This window comes from Choristoneura fumiferana, chromosome 3 (assembly GCF_025370935.1).
Source record: "Choristoneura fumiferana chromosome 3, NRCan_CFum_1, whole genome shotgun sequence".
Lineage (NCBI taxonomy): Eukaryota > Metazoa > Arthropoda > Insecta > Lepidoptera > Tortricidae > Choristoneura > Choristoneura fumiferana.
The window spans coordinates 15511669-15536262 of record NC_133474.1 but is presented as its reverse complement, the minus strand read 5'-3'; the positions used below and the strand labels follow the sequence as shown (position 1 = coordinate 15536262).

Below are 24594 nucleotides of genomic sequence, written 5' to 3'. Positions count from 1 at the left end.
GAACTCGCACGTCAACAGCGGCCCGGGGCTGCGGCGCGCGTAATCACAGGGCGCGCACTCATTATGCCTTAAACGACAAATTAAAGCGCATTTCTATTATCTCCCCATCGGTGTGATGCGCATTTCCAACGCTCAACCCAGTGGTTATCCCGCGAACCAACAACCTGCTGAATTATGCAAAAAACAATTACCTATCCTCATTTAAACTACATTGAAGGTCAACTAAAACACGGTAACCTATAATTTCCCGGGCACTTCGGAGAGATAAAACTTTAACGGTTATGTTTTCGCGAAGTAGCTTGTTATAGATAATTAATACTTTAGGTTTTATGATTCATTATTTCATTGTAAAGCGAGGAATCATTTAAAATGTTAAATGCCAGCAGATGCAACCTATAAAACAAACTTCAATTTGTATGTTTATTGTTTGACAAATCGAGTCGTGAAATATATTTTTTAATTTAATACAAAATAGAAATAATAAACAAACTTTAAAAGTCAAGCGTCATTTTTGTTAGCGAGTATCAAAGTATCAGCATGATCGTCGGAATTATCCACTCTATTATTAATCTAATCTTCGACACGACAGTACGTGACTACCGATTTGTATTAATTGATAGAGCGGCAGCGTGATGAGAGTTCACGGCGGTGATTGACGGCTAATTCAAGATGTTATCACGCAATTACCTCGGCGGTGTCCTGTCGGCCTCCGCTAGTAGCTACTGCATCGGCGTACCCACGCTTTCACACTTCATAATGCATCGTAATCCATTACGTTTTGTTACACAATGATGAGGATACATTGGTTGCATTAAGATGTGTTATTACATAGAGAAAACATTTCTGAAGCTCCTTTGCTCTTTACTGCGAGTTATTGTAAAGCGTCTTCTGCGTACACCATCAGCGTAACACTGCGATCCCCAAGCTGCCTGCCAAGCGTGGGGATTATGGCAAAATAATAGACGAAGAGTTGGCAGGCCTCCCACCAGGGGGACTGACGACATCGTGAGAGCTGCGGGAAACCGGTGGATGCAAGTGGCGAGTTGTCGTTCATTTTGGCGTTCTAAGGGGGAGGCCTTTGTTCACCAGTGGACGTCTTCCGGCTGATGATGATTATAAATACTTGATTGACATAACGTAAGATGCAAAAAATCTACTAGTCAGAATGTTTGTTTGTAGATTGATCTGTGCGTACCTTGCCAGTTAGGTACAGTCGATCTATAACGATGCGTTGGGTTGAGACTCTTAATTTGGCCGATACTCTGACTGAAGTATTCAAAAGTGTTTAAGAATCGTCATTTCCGTTCCAAACCCGATGCAAGTAGAGCTCCCATGTACAGTGGCAGCGGATTGAAAGCCGAGTAATTAGAGGCCTCGTATCTGATGAGCCGGCCGTCTGCTGTGCCCGCTACTGTGCACTTCTGATTCTATTAAGCTCAGTAACTTCGCCGCAACGATTACATTTAATTTGACTTTCTTCTTTTTTAGAAAGTTTCTTATGGCGTTAGTTCTCATTAACGTTCGAGGACGATATATATAATAAGTACGTTTAAAAGATGGCATTTGCTTTGGTTTCTTTTCCATTTTAAAACGTATGTTTTATTTTACCTTAACATTATATTTTAAATGCCGCTGTTATACTGAAACAGCGGCATTTACGTTTTGTGTCATTACATTAAATTAAGGGATTTCTTATGGCCGCGATACAGCCAAATATGTATGGTATGCTTTTTGATCAAGTCTTAGAGAAGATTTTGTAGAGTTAGGCCTTCTGGTGTTAAGGGCTTTGCTCCCGTCAGATCTTTTTTTTAGGAGTCCGTGCGTCAGTTGGCAAAACCAAAACGATTATAGACTTATAGTATCATTTTGTTGTCCGTCTGTATGTCTGTCCGTTCGTCCATTCGTTTATCAAGACCCTTTTTCTCAAGCAGGTGTGAAGGTATCAAGTGAAATTAATATAAAATAGTCGGGTCTGCTAAATGGTACTATAAGTAGTCCTAGTAACTTGAAATTCGGTGTGAAACCAATAATAAAAAATTAAAATCTTATTTTTTTATGTCTGTCTATCGATATCAGTAATCATCTAAAATGAGACATTTCGCTTAGGAGAGGGCTCTAGGCTATCACTGGATATTCATAGATACCGATAAATTTGTCTGGAACCCTCGGTGCGCGAGACCTACTCGCATTTGGCCGGTTTTTTAACAGTGAAAGCACTATAAAGCTAGCTTGTGAGTTTGGCAATCAATGTTCATGAAAAATGTTGGATGAAACGTGGATGCAAGTGGCGAGTTGTCGTTCATTGTGGCGTTCTAAGGGGAAGGCCTTTATTCAGCGGTGGACGTTTTCCGGCTGATGATGATGACATGAAAAATGTTATGACGAAATTTATTTTTTCGGACATTCCATTCCAACCTCATGCTCGCTCACAATGAATTCTGATTCGAAGGCGCCGACTTCCCAGCAATAAATCTAACCCAGTCAAATTACAATGACAAATACAAATGTTTAAAACAACTGGCCTAGGTCTAATGACTTCCTTCGCTGACGTCCGAAATCGTCAGACAATAAGTGTGATGGATTGCCATTGTGTGAGAACGTGTGGGATTTGGCGTGGTGGCTGGCTCCATTAATTAATGGGGCACGCCTCTCGCTCAATCAGAGCCGATATTTAAGCCGATATTTAGCGTGAGTCCCGACTCGTTGTTTATGTGCCGACGCACCTCTTCGTTAATTGCGCAGGATTCACTTAGGCGTAGGTGTCGGACTTGAAATATCCGTTTAACGACAACTGCGTGGCGGACGGGGGCGGGCCGTGTTTTACTGTTATGATTATGATATACCTACACTGGGATACTTTTCAGATACAGCTAATAATAGTGTGAAAAGTATTAAGTGGATTTCGAGCGCATTAACTTTAAATACAAATATATGTATAAAATTAATTTCGGGCAACATGGTCCATAGAATAAATACCTTACAGACTAACATTATTATTATTATTAAATTTAAATACAACATACTAAATTCAATTAATAAAAACCGAATTAAGCTAAAAATTAAATTTCATTTTAACCAATTAATTGTATGTTATGTTTATATTAAACTTACCTAATATTATTGCCGGTTAGTAATCTATATTCATTCATATGCTACTTATAACAATATCGAAAGCGTTTAGCATTCGTATGTTTGATAATTGCATTAATATTTACAAACACAATGGCAACGGTAACAATGCAATTCACAGAGAAATAATAATGTATCGAAATACTTACTTATTATTATGGGTAGCGATTTGTCGTGCTGTTTCCCTGCGGTTCCGACCACATTGCACTTAAAGTGGGTAGGAAGCATGATTCTAATAACAAAGAACGACGCTGTCAATAGAAAATATCCACCTAACGTAATATTATCAACTCGGTTACTAACTTCACTCGTATATACTTACCCAGTAATGGCTCTATACAAGCTAATTTACCAGTTGAGTAACAAACTTCAATATCTATATATTTATCAATTCAACATAAGTGTGTGTTATACCGGTTACTTAGGTACTTATTATGTTACCACATAGGAATGATCTTATTATGCTTACCTTACCTATGATATGCTATTAAAGAAATGCTGAATCATTAGTAAGAACTGCAATAAATTTTATCAAAAAGATAGGCATAGATAGACTCATTTTACATTCGCGGCGTAATATATATCGATAAGAGGTCCGAGACGAGATATCGATAAACCGCGCGGGCCGGCCGTCCCTAGCGGCGAGCCTCTAAGAGCCGCCGCCCTGTAATTTGCCGCCGGAGAGTGTTGGCTATTACTGCTGATACCGAGATCATAATAAATACGCCATTAACGCCCCCACGGCACCCGAAACGGCATAACCACCGAGCACGACAGGCGAAAGAACTCCAAGCGACCCCGCTTACGACGTTTCGACGTCTGACATTCGGAAACGTGTGAATTTCAGAACATTAACAGCATACCTATGAGTTAGTTAAAATTAACCAATTACTTCACTTTAAAATTAATAGCATTGCTGCAGCCGCCGATCGTAATCGATGCGAGATGTATGTAACGCAGATTTCATGGACTTTATGTTGATATTTTAAACGCCGTCAACATTTTAACACGTCATTAATAATTACTTAGCCCCGGAGCAATTTTTTAAAGTTGTTAAAACGGAATCAAAACTTGAGGAGGTTCATTACTTCCCTCGAATTGCAGTATAACCAAGGTGAAATCACCTGTTAATATAGCCGGTATTTTTTTAAATTACATACTCTGTGCGGTAATCAAAATTTTATGTCGCATGTTACCAGTGTGTGAAATTATTTCGACGGTATAGTAGCACGTGAAAGTTAATGTACGGTTTTAGTAACACCAGCACCCGCTATTAAGCAACTATTAGTTTTTATATTAGAAATTAGGAAGTTTAGTAAAAAAAGTATTTCGCCAAGTGCGAATTGGACTCGCACACGAAGGGTTCTGTACATAGTTAAAATTGCCATTATTGAGATCGAGCATAAACGCTCATAAGACTCGTTCTATTTGTGGAATACGTCCGAGATTGTTCATTTTCGATTTTTTTTTATCATCATCTTCATATCAGCCAGAAAAACGTTCATTGCTGGACAAAGGTCTCTCCCAAAAAGTTCCATAATCCTCCATTCATTGCCACCCAACTGGTTCCTGTGACCTTTACCAGATCGTCAGTCCCGCTTGTTGGGGGCCTTCACCCCTTTAGAATATTATTGCCGGTTCAACAAGCAATGTGCTCTGCCCACTGCCGCTCTTAAGTCTGGCAACTCTCAGAGTTATGGCTACTGAATTTGGTTCTCCTGCGGATGCCTTCATTCCTGATTCGAGCATTTTATTTTTTACAGTGGCTATAATAGGTATTTTACATACTAAGTGGAGTTTTAATGTCTACCACTACCACTAGATTTCGCCTTCAAAGAAAGGTATATACAACCCTGTGAGTCCAGTGATAGATTGACGAATACAAAGACAGCCGAGCCATTATTAATGAAGTCCAGTTGGCACCCTTTAGGAGTGGAACCCTAAAAAGCGTTTCGGTTGGCGTGTGTGGGCAACCTACCTGTATTAATACCCGGCGCGCCGCCGGCGCCTGCGGCCGCGGGATCATCGGTGATAGATTAAATTCGACACGGCATCTCGTGATGTCATGCCAATTTTGAGTCTCACCTCGAGCCGGCCGTGTCGTCACGCTCATTTGCCGCTCTCGAGCGCTGCACGCATCTCGCCCAACGCCTCCCATTATTAATAACTGGACGTTGACCATCCCGACTCGCGAGGAGTTACGAACTCGTTCGATTCCCATCGAGCGGGCGTGAAAGATGCATTATTGCATGCTCATGAGTGCGCTAGTTGATAGTTTCGTAGAGCGGCGAAAATAGCGTGTTCTTGGGAATCGCGGCCGGTGGCGCGGCGACAACCTCCGGGAACCGATAAAGGGCGCGCACTCCGCGCCGCAATAAAGGGCCGGGACGAGCGCGCGCCTCGTTAACGCCGCGCCAGCACTCATAAATGCGCTTCACAGAAATAATCCCTGGCAATATTAGATATTGCTATAACGAATAACCAAAAAGACGATAGTAATATGCAGCCAAATGTAACCTACTCACAGTCTTAAACTCAAAAGTGATCAGAAATGCTTTTGCAAAATGTCGACTTTCACTGAGTAAAAATTTAAAATCCAGTAAGTATTGTACCTGCCTACTAAAAAACGTAATCTAAAAATATTACATACTAATATTAGTATGAAATATTATAAAGCGCCACGTAACCTGTGCGAAGAAATACATTTCTCGAAGTCAGTTTTATGGACTACGGACCGCTGAAAGCCAACGAACAGGCAACACGCTACCGCCCAAGTTCGCGGAACTGCGCACGGGCTGCTTAGCAGGAACTCGACCAGAAGCCATTACCACTGGGCTTTCCAACACTAAGTTTGGCAAATTACAGCAAGTAGGTCTTACGATATTACCTCTTACCCGCGACTTCGTCTGCGAAGCATTTGTTTATCACTATCCCGTGAGAACTATGCAATTTTCCAGAATAAAAACTATCTTGTGTTTATTTAATTATGTTATGACCGATTAAATACCTTAAGCATGCAAGCGCATTTATAATATTTTTTAGCATATCCCATACGTTGACGTTTTAATTGAACAAAGGATACATCTACCACTCTAAAGTTCAATACCCGATCAAAAACTAAAGGTGTTTTCACTTTATATTAACCTTATTGATTTTTCAAGCGGGACCAGCTTCAGTGAAAACATCTCAATAAATTAGTAAATTTAAGCTAGAAACTTTTTGAATTTAAGCTCTGTCATGCTAGCGGTATACCGTGTCTCAATTTACCCTGTTTCTTTTTCCCCAGAGATCCAATGGAGCTAATGCTGATGGAGCAGCAGCTGTTACGTTCTCCGCTGCGTCTTTACGCGGGAGCCGAAGAGGAGGCTGAAAAGCGCGCGGCCTGGGCGCGCACTCCGCCCGCGCTGCAACTGCTGGCCCTGGGCGGCCGCGGCTGGCCCGCCGCCTGGCCCCAACCCCTCTCCCTCCCCCCAGACCTCTGGATGCAGAAGCCCCCAACCCCCCTACGCTACTGCCCCTACCCTCCCCCCGCGCACGCCGCACCCTCTGCCAGGCCAGAGCACGCGCCGTCACCGCGACATCCACTCTGAATCAAAAGACATTCCAAAAAGACGTTCTGCTAATGATTATCGAAAATGTGCTGTGAGGACTTGTATAAACTTACTCGAATTGAAGACATGTAGTACCTATTAGTGATTAAATTAGGTATAGTAACTATTATTGAGCTAGATTATGCTAAGGATGTACTTAAAGGTTCCTAATGGAAAAGATGATTTAAACCGCATTGTTATTACAGATCAGATTTTAACACTAGTTACCTGCTAGATGATTCCGACAATTTCTACTTATTGCGAGGTTCGTCTTAAGAAATGTTTCTTTCTACCTTTACTTAGCAAAAATGAAATGAAATAGGTATCGTGTTTGAACCAAAGAGCATTGTTAATCAAATGCAATTTTGTAAACAATATCTGTAGAGCTAGGGACTAGACCTGTCATTAAAATAACAGTGAAAAAAGCGAAAAGAGGATTTGATACATTCCAATAACATTTCCTAGAATAATATTTAGAAGCTGGCTTGATGTCGTATCTTCATTAGAGAAAATCAAATAATTATGAAAGCAAAGTACTGTTGTTATTTTTTATTTGAGCTCTTTGTTTATATTTGTATAAGTACCTATGAAAATCTCATAGTGAGTATTCCGAAATGCATAAATAAGTGAATTAAATATAAAACCATTAAAAAACGAAATAATTTTGTCCTACCTGAAAAACTGTTCTTATCTGCCGCTATTTGTCTACCATGTATTAGAAAAAGTGACGAAGAGTTTTTTGTTTTGCTTTTAATTGTGTATCTGATCTACACAACTTCTAATTCTGAATAAAATCAATCATTTAATTTTTTTATACCTAATTCACTTACATTGCATATTATTATTAGTAAGTTGTATTCGTGTGTAAAATATAGATGATATACTATTTATAATCCACTAGTAGGGTACCTTATATGAAGATGTATGTATTGTATAGCGATTGATTAAATTATTTTTGTAGGATAAGCACTGTACATACCAGAGGTCACTTAGATGTTTGTATTGATAAGAGGTTATGAAACTGTTTTAGTGGGCTAGCGTCGCTCGCATTTTTAACGTACCTACCTATAGTGTCATTTATGGCGATAGCATTATTAATAAGCACATTATAGCTACCTACAGTGGCTGCGACTAGCTTTGTCCACTCTCGAATGGCTCAGATTGTGAGCAACATTATGTTGCTCATACTTCATACAAGCAACAGTGCCGGCCCGAGAAGACGAGCTTTCATTCTTTACTAGTTGTTCTACCAATCTGAGCAAAAATTGGTTTAAATAACATGGTGCCTAGTTACGGCGTTAACAGATAGACGACTTGTGTAAAAGGTTGCGCAAAACACTGTGTGAACACATGTACATGTTTGCTTGTAAATTTTGGGAGTTTTTTTAAGTCAGATAGTTTAATGTAGCCAATGTTTAAGATAAAATATAGAGATTACACAACACACAAGATGATGCACAACAGTGTGGGCATGGAATAGATATGTTACAGTTTCTTTTCATAAATTATGGAAGGAACTCATACATAATCTTTTTGACTACCTCGAGCCAGAGGCTTTTTAGCCAGATGGGCGTCTCGCCAGATGGGAGATATTTTTATTCATCTGTTCTATTGTTTCGAGATTGTCAAATGAGATCCTTCAGTCTCTAAGAAACTCAGCGACAAAGCCAGTCGTAGAAACTTAAACCACCGGTAAATAATGAATTAAGATATCTAGTTGGAAATAACAATGATAACAAGTGACGGGGCAAAACATGTCAAGTATGTATGAATTTAAAACAAAGCCTGATGTACATATAAGTACAAAATTTTCCATTTGGAATTTGCACTGCGTGTTTATTCAACCTATAGGTAGCTTGTAGAGTCATAAATTTGTTAACAAAATGTATTACTAAGCTGATTTGAATTCATAAAGTAGAATTACAACACTGGAAGATTGATTAACGATGTATCTAAAGGAAAGTCTTTAATAATAATATACTGAGTGGCAAAAAATCTGGCCCTCAAATGTATGCAGAATCGGTAATTTTGTATGAAGGGTGGGCCAAATTTTATGCCGCTGAGTATAGTAGTCAAATATGAATTATAGATTCTAGGGTTAACAACATGAAACGCCTAAAATAGATCTATACGAGCGTAAGGGTACGGTTCTATTAAGGCAATGCGTAAGGGCGTACAAAATCGATAAATAAAATAGCCACAACGTAGGGGAGAGAAATTAAACTATTGTGATTGGTCGATTTGTATGTCTCCAATCTTAGATCGATGGAAACACTAATGAGACTGCATAACATCTTGTTGATGGCTCGTTGACGATTTTAACCTGTTGAGAGAAGGTAAGAAGTTGAGAGATTACTTGGAATATAGTCATTGACTGGAATATTTGACACAGTTTGAACAAAAAAATAATAATCTTGACCTGTCCGCCCATTCTACGCGAAAGTTAAATGTAGTGTTAAAGATAAAATGTTATATTCTTGACTTTGTGAACAGAGGCGGTTGCTGTTACATTTTTGAAAACTTATATGTAGTTGGTTTCTTAAATATTCAGGTATATATAATTAATTACATTCATTCAGTATATTTTTTATAACTACGACTACATCACAATCAAAAAGTAGGAAACATGTTCTTAATATTTGTAACTTCTTATGATAGATATTTATTGAATCATGTGACTGTAGGTTCTTTTGATCGAGTGTCAACAGTGTACAGTAAAAATATTATCTGACCTGCTCATTGTTACTATATATTTAATATTAAGAAATATTTAAGAAGCTATGTATATTATTTTTACCTTTAACTGTTGTACAATGTCTCTTGTAGAGAAACACTTCGTTCTTCTTATTCTTATGCAAGTACAACTAAAACTGAACCAGCCAGCACGCTGAGTTCACGCGTCGTTGATAAAAACAGACAAAAGATTTGTTGTAAGTAAATCGATTAAAGACAAGAAATCTGTTTCTATCCTTGATGCATTAACTAAGCGTATATGCATTAAGATATGTAACCGTCACTTTGTTACCAGTAGCAACTAGATTTTTTTTTCAATAATAAACTAGAGGGAGCATCCTGTACCTATTACCTAACTGGACAAAATATCATCTTAAGAGTCAAATGCCCACCATACGTGACCTCGCTATGTGCAGGATGGCGGACATTTCACACCTTACGCTATACGTATAAAGTAAAACTTTATGGGTTTCTATCTGGACTGCGTGTTTTTAGGGCACACAACGCGTAGTTACTCTAAACGAGACTCAGTCATTTTGTACTAGTGTTTTGAGAACATTGACGCCGTGTGCGCCTAAAAATATGCCGTGTGGATATGCCCTAACCAGTTTTTGACATTTGCTGTTTTTTATTATTCTGTGTAGGTGCGCTAAAATGTGAGCGCGCAAATGTAGCGACATATCAGGGCTCGGCCCTATGAGCTAATAAACTAAAACGAATTCTATTGTTGTTTTATTTTATTTATTTTTAGGTTTGTTGAGCACTTAGCTGAGTTAGAGCTAGTTAAGACCATTTATTTTATATCATGTTGGATTGACATACACGAAAGCGGTTAGACGTGGGCTAGACTCAAGTTAACCACCGCACTACTTACTGCTATTATAATTAGTTTTTTTGCATTAGAAAAAAGGTTCATATTAACAATCTTGACGAGTCTTTTTATTGAAAAACTTTTCAAAAATACAGTAACTATTACTTATGATACCAAACTAATGTAAATGATCATATGTCCTTGCTAAATGTTACATATTTGCTGTGACTTAATTTTCAAAAGCATTTTTAAATAAAAAGACACGTCAAGATCGCTTACCTTCATTCTAATGCTAAAAAAAACGAAGTATACAGTACCTATTTATCATCGAGAATATTTTTAACCCTTTTAAACGTCCCCATGGTCTAATCAAAGCTCAATGAGAGTTGTAAAGCGTAATTTTGATGTAACTACGAAATATTGCGTAGTCGTCACGAAGCTGTGGCTCAAGATAAGTGTAATTTTTTTCGCACCGTGTTACAACCATATATCTATAGCGTACTAATATGGCAGATAGCAGATAGGTAACCAACAAAAATTATCCGTACAGTTATAGATATTCAGACAATTAAATAACGAATGTATTGAGGTGTTCTCCGGAAAACTGGAATCTTTGCAATGGCATGCCTAATTGCAAGTGACCATGCAAAGACAATGCAAAACACCAGGTGTTATTTTGCTATACTCATCTACTTAATAAAGTTAATATTCATATTTGGTATGTACTAAGCTTGTAGCAATTAAACACTATTTAGGATAATAATAATAAAAATGATAAAAATACTTTAGCGATTAGAACAATATAAAAAGACATCATAATTCAAAATTAACGAACTAACTGTCCCCGACCTTATAGTACCTACTAGGTACGTAGAGTCAAGGAAAGTGAATCGCGTAGCAGGCTGTGCCCTTTTCATAATCAATTTTGCTGTGATTTCTTTGGCAGATGTATGAAATATCAATATGACATCAATAGGTAGCACAAAAGTTCCCCCTCGATTGCTATTCAGTTTCTTTGACTGTACTTTGATAAAAAAAAACGTTTAGTTTAAGGTGGAACATGAGACGTAGGTAGTAAGTAAAATACGTAGGTACATCTAGTTATCTTGATTTATTGAGCAGCAATTGAAAAGCAATAAATATTCCGACTTAATCTCGAAAAAGAAAAATGGCGACCGCTTTAAACTATTTGTTCCCTTTTGGTAAAACCAAATCCAGTCAAAGAACTTCACTCACGTGCCGATGTGGGTAATCAGAGCCACATTACATCGATGTGATGTAATGCGGGCTTAGCAATTTTACGCGCACGTAAACACGGCTTTTCTCCCCTCTGTCACTCTACTCTACATGGTAAGCGAAATGTGCGTTACCTACTTATTTGGAGGTAGTGAGTAGGTACGGAACGCTGCACCACTTTGGATATCACAGTACGAGTACCTACCTAGCTAGATACTTACATATTTACATTCTGTTTAGGTATTATGTGCTATTACGTTCCACCATAGTTATTATAATAACTCGTCGTCCATATATGGACGAGTTGGAGAAGTTGAACAGAACGTTAGTTAAATTAAATTCGAAATAAAAGTTTAAATATAAAGTTTATTTTTAAAGACAATTATTGTTTAATCCTTTGAACGCCACAGTCGGCCACAGACAACAAAAAAAAAACTGAAAATCGTTCCATAGGCGTCACGAATGCCGATATGGTATTTAATGTTTTTACGGCACATATTCTGTGACTATTTTCTGTGATATTTATACGAGCTATTTTTATTTTTACAAGCCCTGTTAGTATTTGTCAAATTTTGGAACATCATGGTTGGAGACATTTCGTACAACATGTAAAAGTTGGATGGCAATACAAGTATAGATAGTCAATCAAAAAACTTGTAAGGTAATCGCGATCAGAAACAGAGGATCAAGTGGGCACACCAGAGGCCGTATTGCCTAACGTTTCTGACGTTCGCGATCGCAATCAAATGACAGATTTCGCATACAAAAACTGTCATTTGATTGCGATCGCCAGCTTCAGAAACGTCAGGCAATACGGCCTCAGGTCAGCATCATATTGGATGGAAAGAATAGGGCAATAGCGTCATCTCTCTTACATTAGAATCGCGCCTAAACATGTCTCTGTCTACGCTAGTCAGAGCGCTGCTCGGAGACGAATCGAAACTTACGTCACAGAAGTAAGAAGTAAGTTATGCTTTGACGGTGCTAAAGTCAAAAAAACATTGCTATATTATTGGGCTTCAATCACTCCAGCGGGCTCGTGCTGAGGCACCGACTTCAGACTGGTAGGAAATTATTTTCAAGGTTTTTTGGTAGTCGGTTAAATTTTTTGTTATAACATTTTTTTTCACGCTTTTTAGTGTAAATAATCTAAGATTCAATAGTTTAATATCAACTGCTCGTCACCTTTTAGACAATATTGCTTTTTCCGATGCAGAGATGTTAATTACTGAGAAGTCCTGCATGGTGCTTCACCACCCATTCCATTTCACTATATGCATTACGACGAGCATAAATTGCTTAGCAACTGTGTTAAAGTAATTGAAATTCAACTCGTGAAATACTTGCTATTGAGTAGTAACTCCGATGGTCAACTGTGGTCTTCATCATCAGTTCCACTTCACCAAATGACTATTTTCAAAAGCAAATAACAAGCACAAGCACGCGTTATTACTAAATATATCAAAATTACCATAGACGTCCCTACAACATTTTATGAGTTACCTCGATTTCCTTAGTATCCAATCATCAGATCCTGATTTAGTGCTTATGGGACCTAATTGAAAGCATTACTAGACGAACGCAAAATCATTTTTTCAAATCGGTTCATAAATGACGGAGTTCTGAGGTAACAAACATAAAAAAAATACAACCGAATTGATAACCTCCTTTTTTAAGTCGGTTAAAAATAGGACTTTATTCACGTTTCATTTGACAGTAAGACCGGTATTGCCTTAGAGTACTTATAAATTGCTTGCTTATATATCGCACGCTGAGAACGAAAGGGACTCAACTCAAAAAGCCAATTTTTGACAAATCGCAAAAATGTGATTGTGTTTGAGGTTTCCTCGGGTTTGAACATATAATAATATGAGTTTTACTGTTAATTATCTATATTTTTTAAATAATAATTTTGTTTATTTAATTAAGTAACTTTTCCTTGTTTCATCACGATTACAGCATTTTGCTTGGTTATTTAAAAACATTTACAACCATAATGCATGTCTCTGAGTGCGGCAAAAAGTTAGTTAATTTCCTACTAATACTGATTTATAATTTACTGATTTAGATTTATAAATTTGGTATGTAGACTTTTGATAGATGTGTGTAAGTACATACCTACTAAAACTTCTGTGCGTTCAAACCACTAAGTACTTAAGGCTGGAGTTGCCTTTAGTTTATGTTTGCATTAAATTTGTCTTTACTCATATGTTAAAATTTATCACGTTCCCACAATCTCACCCAAAACACACAAATGAAATTAATACTTATTCTTATTCATAATGAAAATCAACGACCGAACCGATAGAGTCTTTTTCAACCTCGACATCGACGAGAGCATCGATAGTACGAGATCTATAAAGACAATGAAATGAAATATGAAAAAAATACATTGAAAAAAAAATGAATTTTAAAGAAAATCGTGTCTTGTCGTCACCTCTGTCATAGGTGCAAATTCGATCAAATTCAACTGAAGTCGAGAAGCCTGACGTGAGTTGTCATTAGTTAACCTGAAGTTATTTAAATGGTGGTCTAACAACAATAATGGCTATTTAACTTACATCGGCGAAACGAAGCTGCCTGTTTTTCGTTGCACTTCCAACTTTTTACCTGTAAGTTGTATCCGGCGTTTAGGCAACATGTAGCTTTTTTCGTCTGGCTCTGCACCGTTACCATTTACATGGCAGGTAATAAGTAATCATCACACTTTTATTTTCTGTCTTTATTAACTGTCATTAGGCATTATTAAGCGCGTATATCGATGATGATCGGCCTTCCGTCCGTCCGGTAATTGCCGTCGATGTAAGCGGCCTACAAATTGAAAGCGGCCGCGGCCCGAGGCGTGTATTGATGGATCTGCTGCCATCGTGAAATTATAGCCAGCCCTTGCGACAGCTTCGCAAATTATGCGTATAATGCTAGTAAATAATACGCACTCGCTATAAATTCATAAGATGCTAGGATGCGCGTGAAGCTTGCGCCTGGATGGGCATCCGTCATAGTTCGATTCGTATCAAAAAAGCTGCAATAAATGCCAGGCAATGCAACAAGTTTCCACGGCCCCATTACCTTTTGTCCACGTAGAATATTATTAAACAAGAAAATTACGACAAGACACTATTAAATGTGAAAATTGCAGCGAGCCTACTCTGCGCAAAATGCATAAATTAGCGCGGGCGTATTTCGCAGACCCGGACTGATTGACTCCTTTCATTACCGTCTTGCATTGTTCGGCTCGAGAGAAAAATTACGAATCCTCTCGGAATCAGAACACAATTCATAATTATGGACTATTGTGGTGTTGTCGAGACTAATTTCTCGGAGACGAGCGCACTCTTCGCCCGAGGAGTGCGCGAGATATATCGCCCAACGTAAAGCCAAAGGTTGATCCCATAATGGCTGGCGCTGATTAGTTTTCAAGGCAAAGACTAGTTCGAAGAAAGGTCTTCAGATTTTAATGTCTTGTCAGAGCACTGTCCAGAGTTGCATTGTTATCTTTATGTTCCTGCATATTCACACGCAGAATAACTTAGGATTAAAAGAGACAATTCTGGCTTCAAGATTTGACATTAATTTAAATGGAAACACATCGAGATAGTGGATGTATAAAGATTTGCAAAGAGGCGGTTGTGATCGGCGGGGTATTTAGAATTATTGGCATTAATTGCGCTCATTTGTCGAATGCATGGTTGTATTGTTCCCGAAGCAGCAGATTATCGCTGATTAAAGGCGATAGACGTCTCCGGGCCACGTGCGAGCCCTGTGCCCGGTCGTGCCCTGGGAGAGATTGCAATCTGCCATATCGCGCCTGTGGGAACGCGCTTTATCAATACCTAACTACCTATAAGTACTTGCCTCTGTAACTTTACGTTTATTTTCAAAAACCCTCATCACATAACTTCTAAGCGTATTTTGTCTAATTTAAACTTTAAAGTTGTACCAGCTTATACGATACGCTTTTATAATGAAATGTTCTTTCAATTGTTTCCTGTTTGATGCAATCGACTGTGCAGTTTCTCGGCGGTCAATCAAGGAACGGTCTAGTTGTCCGTGTCGTTTACCCGCTCCGACGTACAGACAGGTCGGTTGTTCCTGGCAAATGTTTTTCTAAGTTGTTCTTGTAACGGTGTCCGTCTGTCGGACGCGTCCGGCGTCAGCTGCCAACTCAGGTCGGCGGGAGAGACAAGTAAATAGAGCTAGGCTAATCGTCGCGTCCAGCAAGGGAAACGACGAATTACTCCGTCACGCCGCTCCCAACAATTGCTTTTGTTATTGGCGATAGGCGCACTATCGAGTGATACCACTTGACGTCTGTGCGAACTTTGGAAAACTAAAATTGGTACGAGTATTGTTGGAAATGTTTGTATTTTTGGCCGTGCTAAAAGTAACGACAGGATTTTAAACTGTTGTATTAAACTGGTTTCTCATGATTTGTAGGCGCTATTATGGTTCGCTGTTGCGTTCCGAGTTAGTTTAGAATAATAATAATATGTTGACTATGTTTATCGCGTCTGATTGACAGTCTAGTTGTTGCAAATGATCGTGATTATATCGGCAACCGGTGAGAAGTGAAGGTCGCTGTAGCGTGGTGCGGAGAGGAACCGTCGTTAGGTTGTGAGCAACTGACAGGTTAACAGTCAGTGTTAGCGTAGACGGACTGACAGGGCTCGATAGGTGCACGGGTAATGCAGCTGTCGGCAACCTACAATCTACGGACACTTGAAATAGCTGCCTTCCCACTGTAGATGCGCCTATTTTACTTATTGTAACTGTGGAATTTCTGATCGCGTGAGTTTTATGAAAACCCATTCAAAATCTAGTGCTGGCATCTACCCCGGAAACCTATTATTTCTATCGAATGTAAATGTATATGAAAGCTCCTATCTCACGCTGCACTTCCTCTCAATATCACTGCACTTAGATCGATATCACCTGCGCAGGCCAACGTCAAATAGCAAGAATTTATGATTCGCGTAGCTTGGTCGTGACCGGCCGGGGGGAGGGGGTTGTCGGCGAGAACAAAGAGGCTCAGTTCAAACGTGCCGCCGCCGTGGCCGCTAATAAGCAATAAACAAGGGGGCGGGGCGAGGGCGCGCACCTGAGGGATCACTTCGCGCCTGTGCCGTACCAGCTCCGGGCTGCGCCGGCGCACCGCCAGAAAGTCTCGTGTTTGCGGATGAGGTTAGAAACAAACCGTGAAGGTAACAGGTATTACTTGATTTTGAATTTAAGGATATTTTACTTATTTTAGTTTGCACTTGAACCTTCAGTTAGATTCTCATAAAAAGTAGGTACCTATTCGCTTCGCTCGCGTTAACCTGGCATTTGAGTTGAAATTTCGAGATTCTCCAAATTTTCCCTAAAATATTTCAAAAATCACATAGTTTCTTGATTTCAAACGTTGTGTATATGGTATAATACCTACTTATTAATTCATAATTATACACTGTGGGAGCTGACCAAAAATGAACGACACAATACCACGAGATCATAGTCACCGCACCAGTTTATTTATAAATCATACCACACACTTTATTATTAAACGACATTAATTTATCTGACAACAACACCGTCAAAATTCCAGAAACGAGATCGATATCAGACCCAATTCAATAGTAAACGCATTAGGGCACCTACGTAGGTAGATTTCGGAGTGTGGGTGCCACATTTTTCGGATACCACTAACGAGAGAATGACAGGACGCTTGACGGCCTTTGATTTCACAGAGCTCATCGGCAAAAAAAAGCTGAATCACGCAAATTACAGCATCGATACGTATCGTGTTCAAAATCCACTATCGCGGAAAAAAGTCGAACAATGTCTAAAGCCACAAATTTTAACGAAGAAAGATGAGGCTCATTCTGCGGTGAGCAGTCCGGTTCCGTATGTCGTTGCTAGGCGGTGTTCCGCTTTAATTCAAAAGTCGTTGGGTTAGCGTTTATTTTTGGCTGGGTGTAAGTTGGGATTATGATGTATTGGTATGCGAGTGGTGGAGATGCGGCAGATAGTGGCTGGGCGCGGCGCGCGCTAATGGGAGTGATAAGATCGCGCGACCACGCCTTGGCCGCGACCGTCCTGGAGACCATGGCCGAGCGTGTCATCAGTAACTGCACATATGAGATAACTAGGTATAAATTGGAACCTTACAGTCTGCTTAATAATGGTAGATTGTTTCACCAAGCAGAAAGTTATTTATTACTGCACCGAGTGCTGATTTGGAGTCCGAGCGTCAGCGAGGGCTTTAAAAAGCACGAGGGTAATATAAATTAGTTAATGCGAGGTGCATAATCTGCTTTTCTTTCAACTATTACATGAATAGTAGTCGAAAAAAAAACTCATGCTAAACAATTATTAGAAAAGAATTAGCACTTGATGATTCCATTTTTGTAAGTTTACATTCGCACTCTCAAAAAATGACACGGAAAATTCGCAAGGCTCCCACCAATTTGTTTTTTTTTTATTTATTACTTTTTTTGGCAGAGTATATAGCAGATATTTTTACCCGCGATCTGTCAAATTTCGGATGGGCGCCAGGTTGGCCAACCAAACACACAGTTTTTTTTTAAATATACGGCTACTTACTATTTTTGGTAGGATTGGTAGCAACAATTTTTTGTACGCAATCTGTCAAATTTCATAAGACCGTCAGGTTGACCAACCTACACTATGCACTATGCAGGCTAATTTTATAACAAAAATACTTGTGTTACCTATTCGGTCGTGCAATAAAAAAAAAACTAAAACAATAAAGGATTTTCATAATTTTTTTCTGCTCTAGAGCAGAAAAGTCCCGCTTTGTGCTGGGTATTTAGTGCGGTTATGATGAAATTAAAGCATAGTTGTAATAAAAGAATTTAGCGTAAGATAGGTACGTTTGGATAGTAAACTCATTTAAATTGACCTTTCATCTATTTGATGGAGCCGGTGTCACCGGTATGCGAGTAAGTATACCTACGGCAAATTACTGACTCATGTACAAAATTATTCGATATATCTACAGGTGCTTTATACCAAAGGGAGATCAGATTTATTGAATTAACTTTGGGTCAAATGTCGCGTCTGTACAATGCTGCCAAATTTTACCACTAATGAAATGACCTTAGATCAAATCAAAATTCAAGACAGAATGACAGAATTCCGTGAATCTGTGAACAACAAAATCAGGCCGTGCAAAACTACGCCTCGCCTCTTTCATGCATAGTTTGCTTGGCGAAGTTTGATTGTTGTATGCATCCAAATGGATGCAAACTGGGGGCTTACTTTTTATTTGGTATGAGGCATACCTACCTAGATTAGATTAGTGGAAATAGCGAAATGAGACGATTAGTTGATGACACGCACAACCGCAAGCATTCCACTCTTTACAGCCGATCGTATCGTCTAGTCATAAACACACGAACTCTTTGCACTGCAATTATTGAGCACACGTAATTAAATTTACAACTTTATTGCGCTTAAGTGGACGAGCACAATCGTGCGCCTGCACTGCCGTTAACTTTAAATTTGCACCTGTAAAGTTTTAATTTTGCAAATTTGCAAGTTATTATTCTGTTATTCGATTAGCGCTTTTTATTAGGTATCAGCTTATTGGCAAAGTTTAAGATAATTGAAATCCTTTGAAAAGCTTTTCGAGGTAAGTTATATATCTAAGGTTTGCGTTAAGAAGACCAAGCAATGATAATTTGTAGAGGTGACAGACTGACACGGATCGAATAGACATTTGTTGCTGTGTTTCGTTTTGCGTTGCAGTGCGTCTGGTTCCAACATTCGCAATTGAAAAGATAAGTTTTACTAATAGAACCATTAAAAAGATTTTTAATAGCTACATAATTCATATAAAACATTTCCTTCGGATCATTAATACATAATTAGTCAGTTGCTTACCCCTTCCTATCGGCAACATTGTTGGTAATCACACCGACTATGCACAGACCGTGAAAGGAAATTAACTGTTCGACAGTAAATTGTAACGGAATGCACTTTATAGCATTTGTAGCATATTAGTTTAGTTTTTAATGTGGTAATCGGCCTTTGCGATTACTGACCAAGCTCGCGGTATGGTTAAGTTGTACCTACAATTATTCATCGAAATTGTGCTGACCACACGTCTTTTAAAACACATTTTTTAATGTTTCTATTTTAAAAAAAGCTACAAGGAAAATGTTAACACGATCAAAATTTTACTATGTGAAAAGAATATTCCTGACTGAATGAGACATCAACAGCTAGACCTTGTGCCTGCAATAGGTACTTACATTTTACAAAGAGGCTACTGCCTACATACATTCACATACTCGTAGTGGATCAGCAAAGAACGAGACATTTTTTAAAATTTAATATTATTCAGTCATTGCGGGCGTAAGCAAATTAAAGTAATGAAGCTCGAAGTTTTTAGGATCTGTATATACATCTCGAAAAATTTCGAATTTACGCCTATGGTTTAAAGTTTGTTGCAAGTTTAGTTTATTTATTCACTCAACATAACAATTACATTACATAAATACATTAAGTCAGATTATATAAGAATTAATTTATCTATTTACGCCTTACTGATTGCTTATTATAATAATATGCCAATTTGATGTTCCTTACAGGCCTACTCTGCCTTTTAAAAGAAGTCTCAATTAATTCCTGTTCATTTTGGTTATCATGGTAATAACATTCTTGCCGACTTAGCTGTCTGCGATGAGGGGGAACTCTTCAATGGACGATAAAATAATGAAAAATGTGATCGTTTAATTAGGGCTTCCGGAGCCGGGCAGTAAACGCGGTCTTTCATTAGCAGTCCCGTTTGATGTGGCGCGAATACCTCTAATAACAGGACACCTTGAATTGGGACGTTGGACGGCACCTTTATGATACCGGGCGTAGATACTTACTGTCTATGTTTTATGAGCGCATGGGCTTTTGTATAGGACCAAGTACCGAGACTAATGGCAAATACTGTTTATAATTTAAAACGTTGCACGTTAGCTTTGTGTTAATCGGGTGAGCAGTTTGGGAATGCACCCATACAATAATATGATATAATATATTTTTTTCATGAAAAAATCATTAAATATGTAGATAATTGCACATATGCCTACCTATTTTGTCATAATATAATACGTTATATTTTTAGTGTTTTGTCCGACCGTCCGTATGTTACAGAATCATCTTTTTTCAAGACACTCGATTTCACTGAGTGTGTATAAAACTGATGCTATTACCGACTCACATTTGGTCTGTTTTTATAAGGGTTCCATATCAGAAGGGTGACAATTGGAATTCTATAACATACTGTCACTTCGCTGTTTATCTGTTTGTATGTTTGTACGAGAAAATGTTGCATGCGTCAGAACTTCTCTTGGCAGGAAGGAAGACAACGAAGGCCTCAATTGATGTCTGTGCGATATCAAAGCTCTCCGATACTCGAGATCGCGAGCCTGTCTCCTTAGGGCCTAAGATAAATCGCATTTTAAATGAACCAATATAGTCCCTGGAACCAAGTCCACAAGGCGCAGATACCCGTTTACTTTGTAAGGGTTTATGGGAAGTAAATCAAGTGCACCTGCCACACTATCTCTCTGATTCTATCGCCGACTGAGGCGTTTTTAAGACGCTGTTTCTGCCCTTTTTCAACAAAGTACCTACGCAATAATTGCGAACATGGGTTGACCTATTAGACAATTTCGGTTAGGCAATTATTAGAATACTGCCGATGTAATTTTGTTACTGTGTCCGTTACAATCAATCAACCCAGCCTATATAGGTACGTCCCAGTGCTGGGCACAGCATAAATTATACGTAAATTTCTCTAGGTATCTCTAGGTAAGTAAATAGATAGAACTTTACTACATATTCAACATAAATTATATTGAAGAAGAATATTAACAAGTTGGTAAATAAAAGATCACTCCCAAACGCAAATATTTTATTATTATGAAAATATTTCACAATACTCCGTGAAATATAAAAGTTGCAGGGGAAGAGTCCAAAACCCAATTAGATGAAATTAATTTACTTAATATATATAAATTACATTAACCTGAGCCAATGCGATGCTAGCAATGAGGGCTATCGTTTTTAGTCTTTCTAGATGGCACCACTGTTGCGTGAGGTTTAAAAGTGTGGCTTTAAAAGTCTGTTATTACGGGCGTGAAAACAAAGTTTAGACTAAAATCATATTTAATACACCTTAAAACTGTACCATAAAAATATCGAGCAACCACAGTGTTGCGTAGTCCCGTTTTGTTCGGAAAAAAGGGAGGAGAAAAGTTTCCGAAAGACAAAACTGTCTCAAAACACAGACATTCATTGCCCCGTAACGCAGAATTGCCATGATTAATTTCAGGTAATGCAAAATATTCACAAAATTATTCTGATTATAAATAAGCCCGCGTAGCTCAGCCAAAAACTATGAGATTTGACATTTCGGGACCTCACGCTACACTAGCGCCTCTAGCGGCAAATTCATACGCGATAGCCCTCATTGACTAACTCTTTGAGGCTGCGTACACCGCTGGCGCGCGTTGCTTGGTTAGCGCCTCGTGATTCGTGCTCACGCGGCGCCGGCATGCTCGCTTCGTCAGCTAATGCAGCTCGGTTGCGGTTGCGATCCGTACCTAGGCTAGGCACATAGCGTACATAACGCGTGAAAATTTGATAAAGCTCACATCTACGCTCACATCTGTCGTGAATCCATCTTTAAAATTTTGGCCACATACCAAATTTAATACGGCTATTTTGTATCCTTGTCGCAAAAAAACAGCATAACAACATTCCACCATAAAATGATATTCCAATGGGCATTGCTTTGTATCGAAACTTCACAACACTTACAGGCTTACAAACGATGTAAGTAACAAGTCCTCGAGGTTGTCATTAGTGCAATCCGCGCCGCAGTGACTTGTCACATTGTGTGATAGCATCACGTGACTCGCACCTTTGCCGAAAGTTATCTTGCATCTATCGTAATACCCAAAGCACGCATTGTTCCCGGCCTGATTCTGTTGTCCCATCCATCAAAAATGAGCTAAGTCCTCAAGGGGCACCGCTTCTTAAGAAAACGTTCTGGTATACCGCCGAAATTCCTTTGAAAATTAACTTTGTTAAAAATGAGCTTATTAGGTACTAGCTATTCTTATTTTGGTTTTCTAATGGATTGTGTAGCAATACGGTAGTATGTATAAACAAAAGTGGTTGATAGGTATGTAGAAATATGAGATAAATTTAATGATGCCATAAAAATAATCATTCTTGTAGTCAACAATTTGGGTTTGTAATTGAATTTCTGTATAATTTTGAATAACTGTTATGAGTCTTTATAATTCTGCGTAAGTATTAATGATTTTTATAAGTTTTTAAATTACAATTTTTATGCCTATTAAAGTTATGCTCCGTCCTATTTCAGCATCGTTTCAGAAATGTCATAACGCAATCTTTATGTTCATTGTACGAAGGTTCCAAATCCATAAAGGAAAACCACCTAAGGGCACGGTTTCCAAATTACATTGTCAAAAGCCAAATTAGCCAGACAATTCATTAATTTTACAGTACTTTAAGGCGTTTCATTTAAGACTTTTACTTATTTGCGTTTAATTTATCATCATGCTAACACTCACTTTTTCAACGCAAACTTCAATTAACGCAACGACATTCGCTTAATTATAAAAGTAATTAGTTTCTTTCCGTCTGAAGTTGTTTTAACAAATTGCAAAAGGCTACCTCCCAACTCGTAGAACTCATTGAAAAAGGTTATCTGCATCTCGCAGCTGTTGGAGCGCAAATGGCATTAACTTTATACCTACTCGTACACAAGTAAACAGCAATTATCAATTTAAATATATTTTAATAAAAATTCGTTGAAATTAACGTACTTAATTAAAATACGTAATTAATGTACGAGTACCTGCATGATACATTTTCGGTATTGAGTTTAATTTGAATTAGAAGCGTAAATACTAGTGGCCTAAAAATACTAATTAATCCGTAAGATAAATTATCAGAAAATAATAAATATTGGACAATGAACTAAAAGAATTTAATTGCTCACCCGCGACCTTACGATAGCTAAGCTTATGCAAAATATGCGTGTTCATGAAGTTCCTCCACCTCCACACTGTAAGAAAACACACAAATCACACAAACATAGATAGATGCGGGTGGGTGGGGATAGTAAAGCTCCTCCGCAAAGTAACGCCTGACTCAATAAATTATTATTGGACAAGTATTTTTTCAATTAAACAAAAATAATGAAGATAAGTATAGCCAGAGGTACTGCGTGACGTCATGCTCTGCGGCACTTTTTAGCACGAGGGCGTTTCCAGAAAAAGGTGTTGAAATTACTTTTTTTTAGATTTGGATGAAATTTTGTTTCCCTACTCAGAATCAGAAGCACTTCCGATTGTAATAAATAGGAGAAAAAAACTGTCCCAAGATTTTTTATTCCATTACGTTACCGTATTTATAAGTACACGTTTCTAAGTATGGCGGTAGTGTAATGGTTAACACGAAATTATTTAAAAAAACCTGCACCACTATTTTCTCCTATTACAATTGAAAGTGCTCCTGATTCTGAGCAGAAAAACAAAATTTCATCAAATCTAAAAAAAGTCATTTGAACAACTTTTTCTGAAAACGCCCACAAATGTGACGTCACGGGCCAGCACTATCCGAACACGCTTCATCTTTGTCTTATTTTGTTTTCAATGTTTACATGTAATACACCATTTAATTATAGCACTATGTTATACTATAACTTGAAATTAACTGAGTAATGAGTGATAAGATGACCTATGTCGGTACTGAAACATCTTCAGCATTAATTTTATTTATTTAATTGCGCTGAAGTTGGAACGAGAGCCTCTCGCAGTGTTTAGAGTGAAGCTTGTTCTATCCGTGCATGTCTAACATGACATTACCTACGCAGCAGTGTGATATTTCAGTACATTACTTCTTTAATTTCTTTAACAATTATATTCTTAAAATGGTTCAGTGATTTTGCAAACGATTTCTAGTTTGTTAAGATTTAGTACCCGATGGATCGGCGAAATGCACCGTAACGCGATACGCAATGATAGCAGGAAGACGGCGACGGCAACAAAGTGGCTGAGC

The 24594-nt window shown here is 38.3% G+C and overlaps 1 protein-coding gene across 1 annotated transcript in view; it reads left to right on the top strand.

The window, feature by feature from the left end:
• LOC141426726 (T-box transcription factor TBX20-like) overlaps window positions 1-10174 on the top strand; it is a 73220-nt gene extending 63046 nt beyond the window's left edge. The window contains exon 6 of the mRNA XM_074085856.1: window positions 6416-10174. Coding sequence (XP_073941957.1) covers window positions 6416-6719 — 304 coding nt within the window. The 3' untranslated portion in view covers window positions 6720-10174. The remainder of the gene's footprint in view (window positions 1-6415) is intronic.
• Window positions 10175-24594: the final 14420 nt, after the last annotated feature.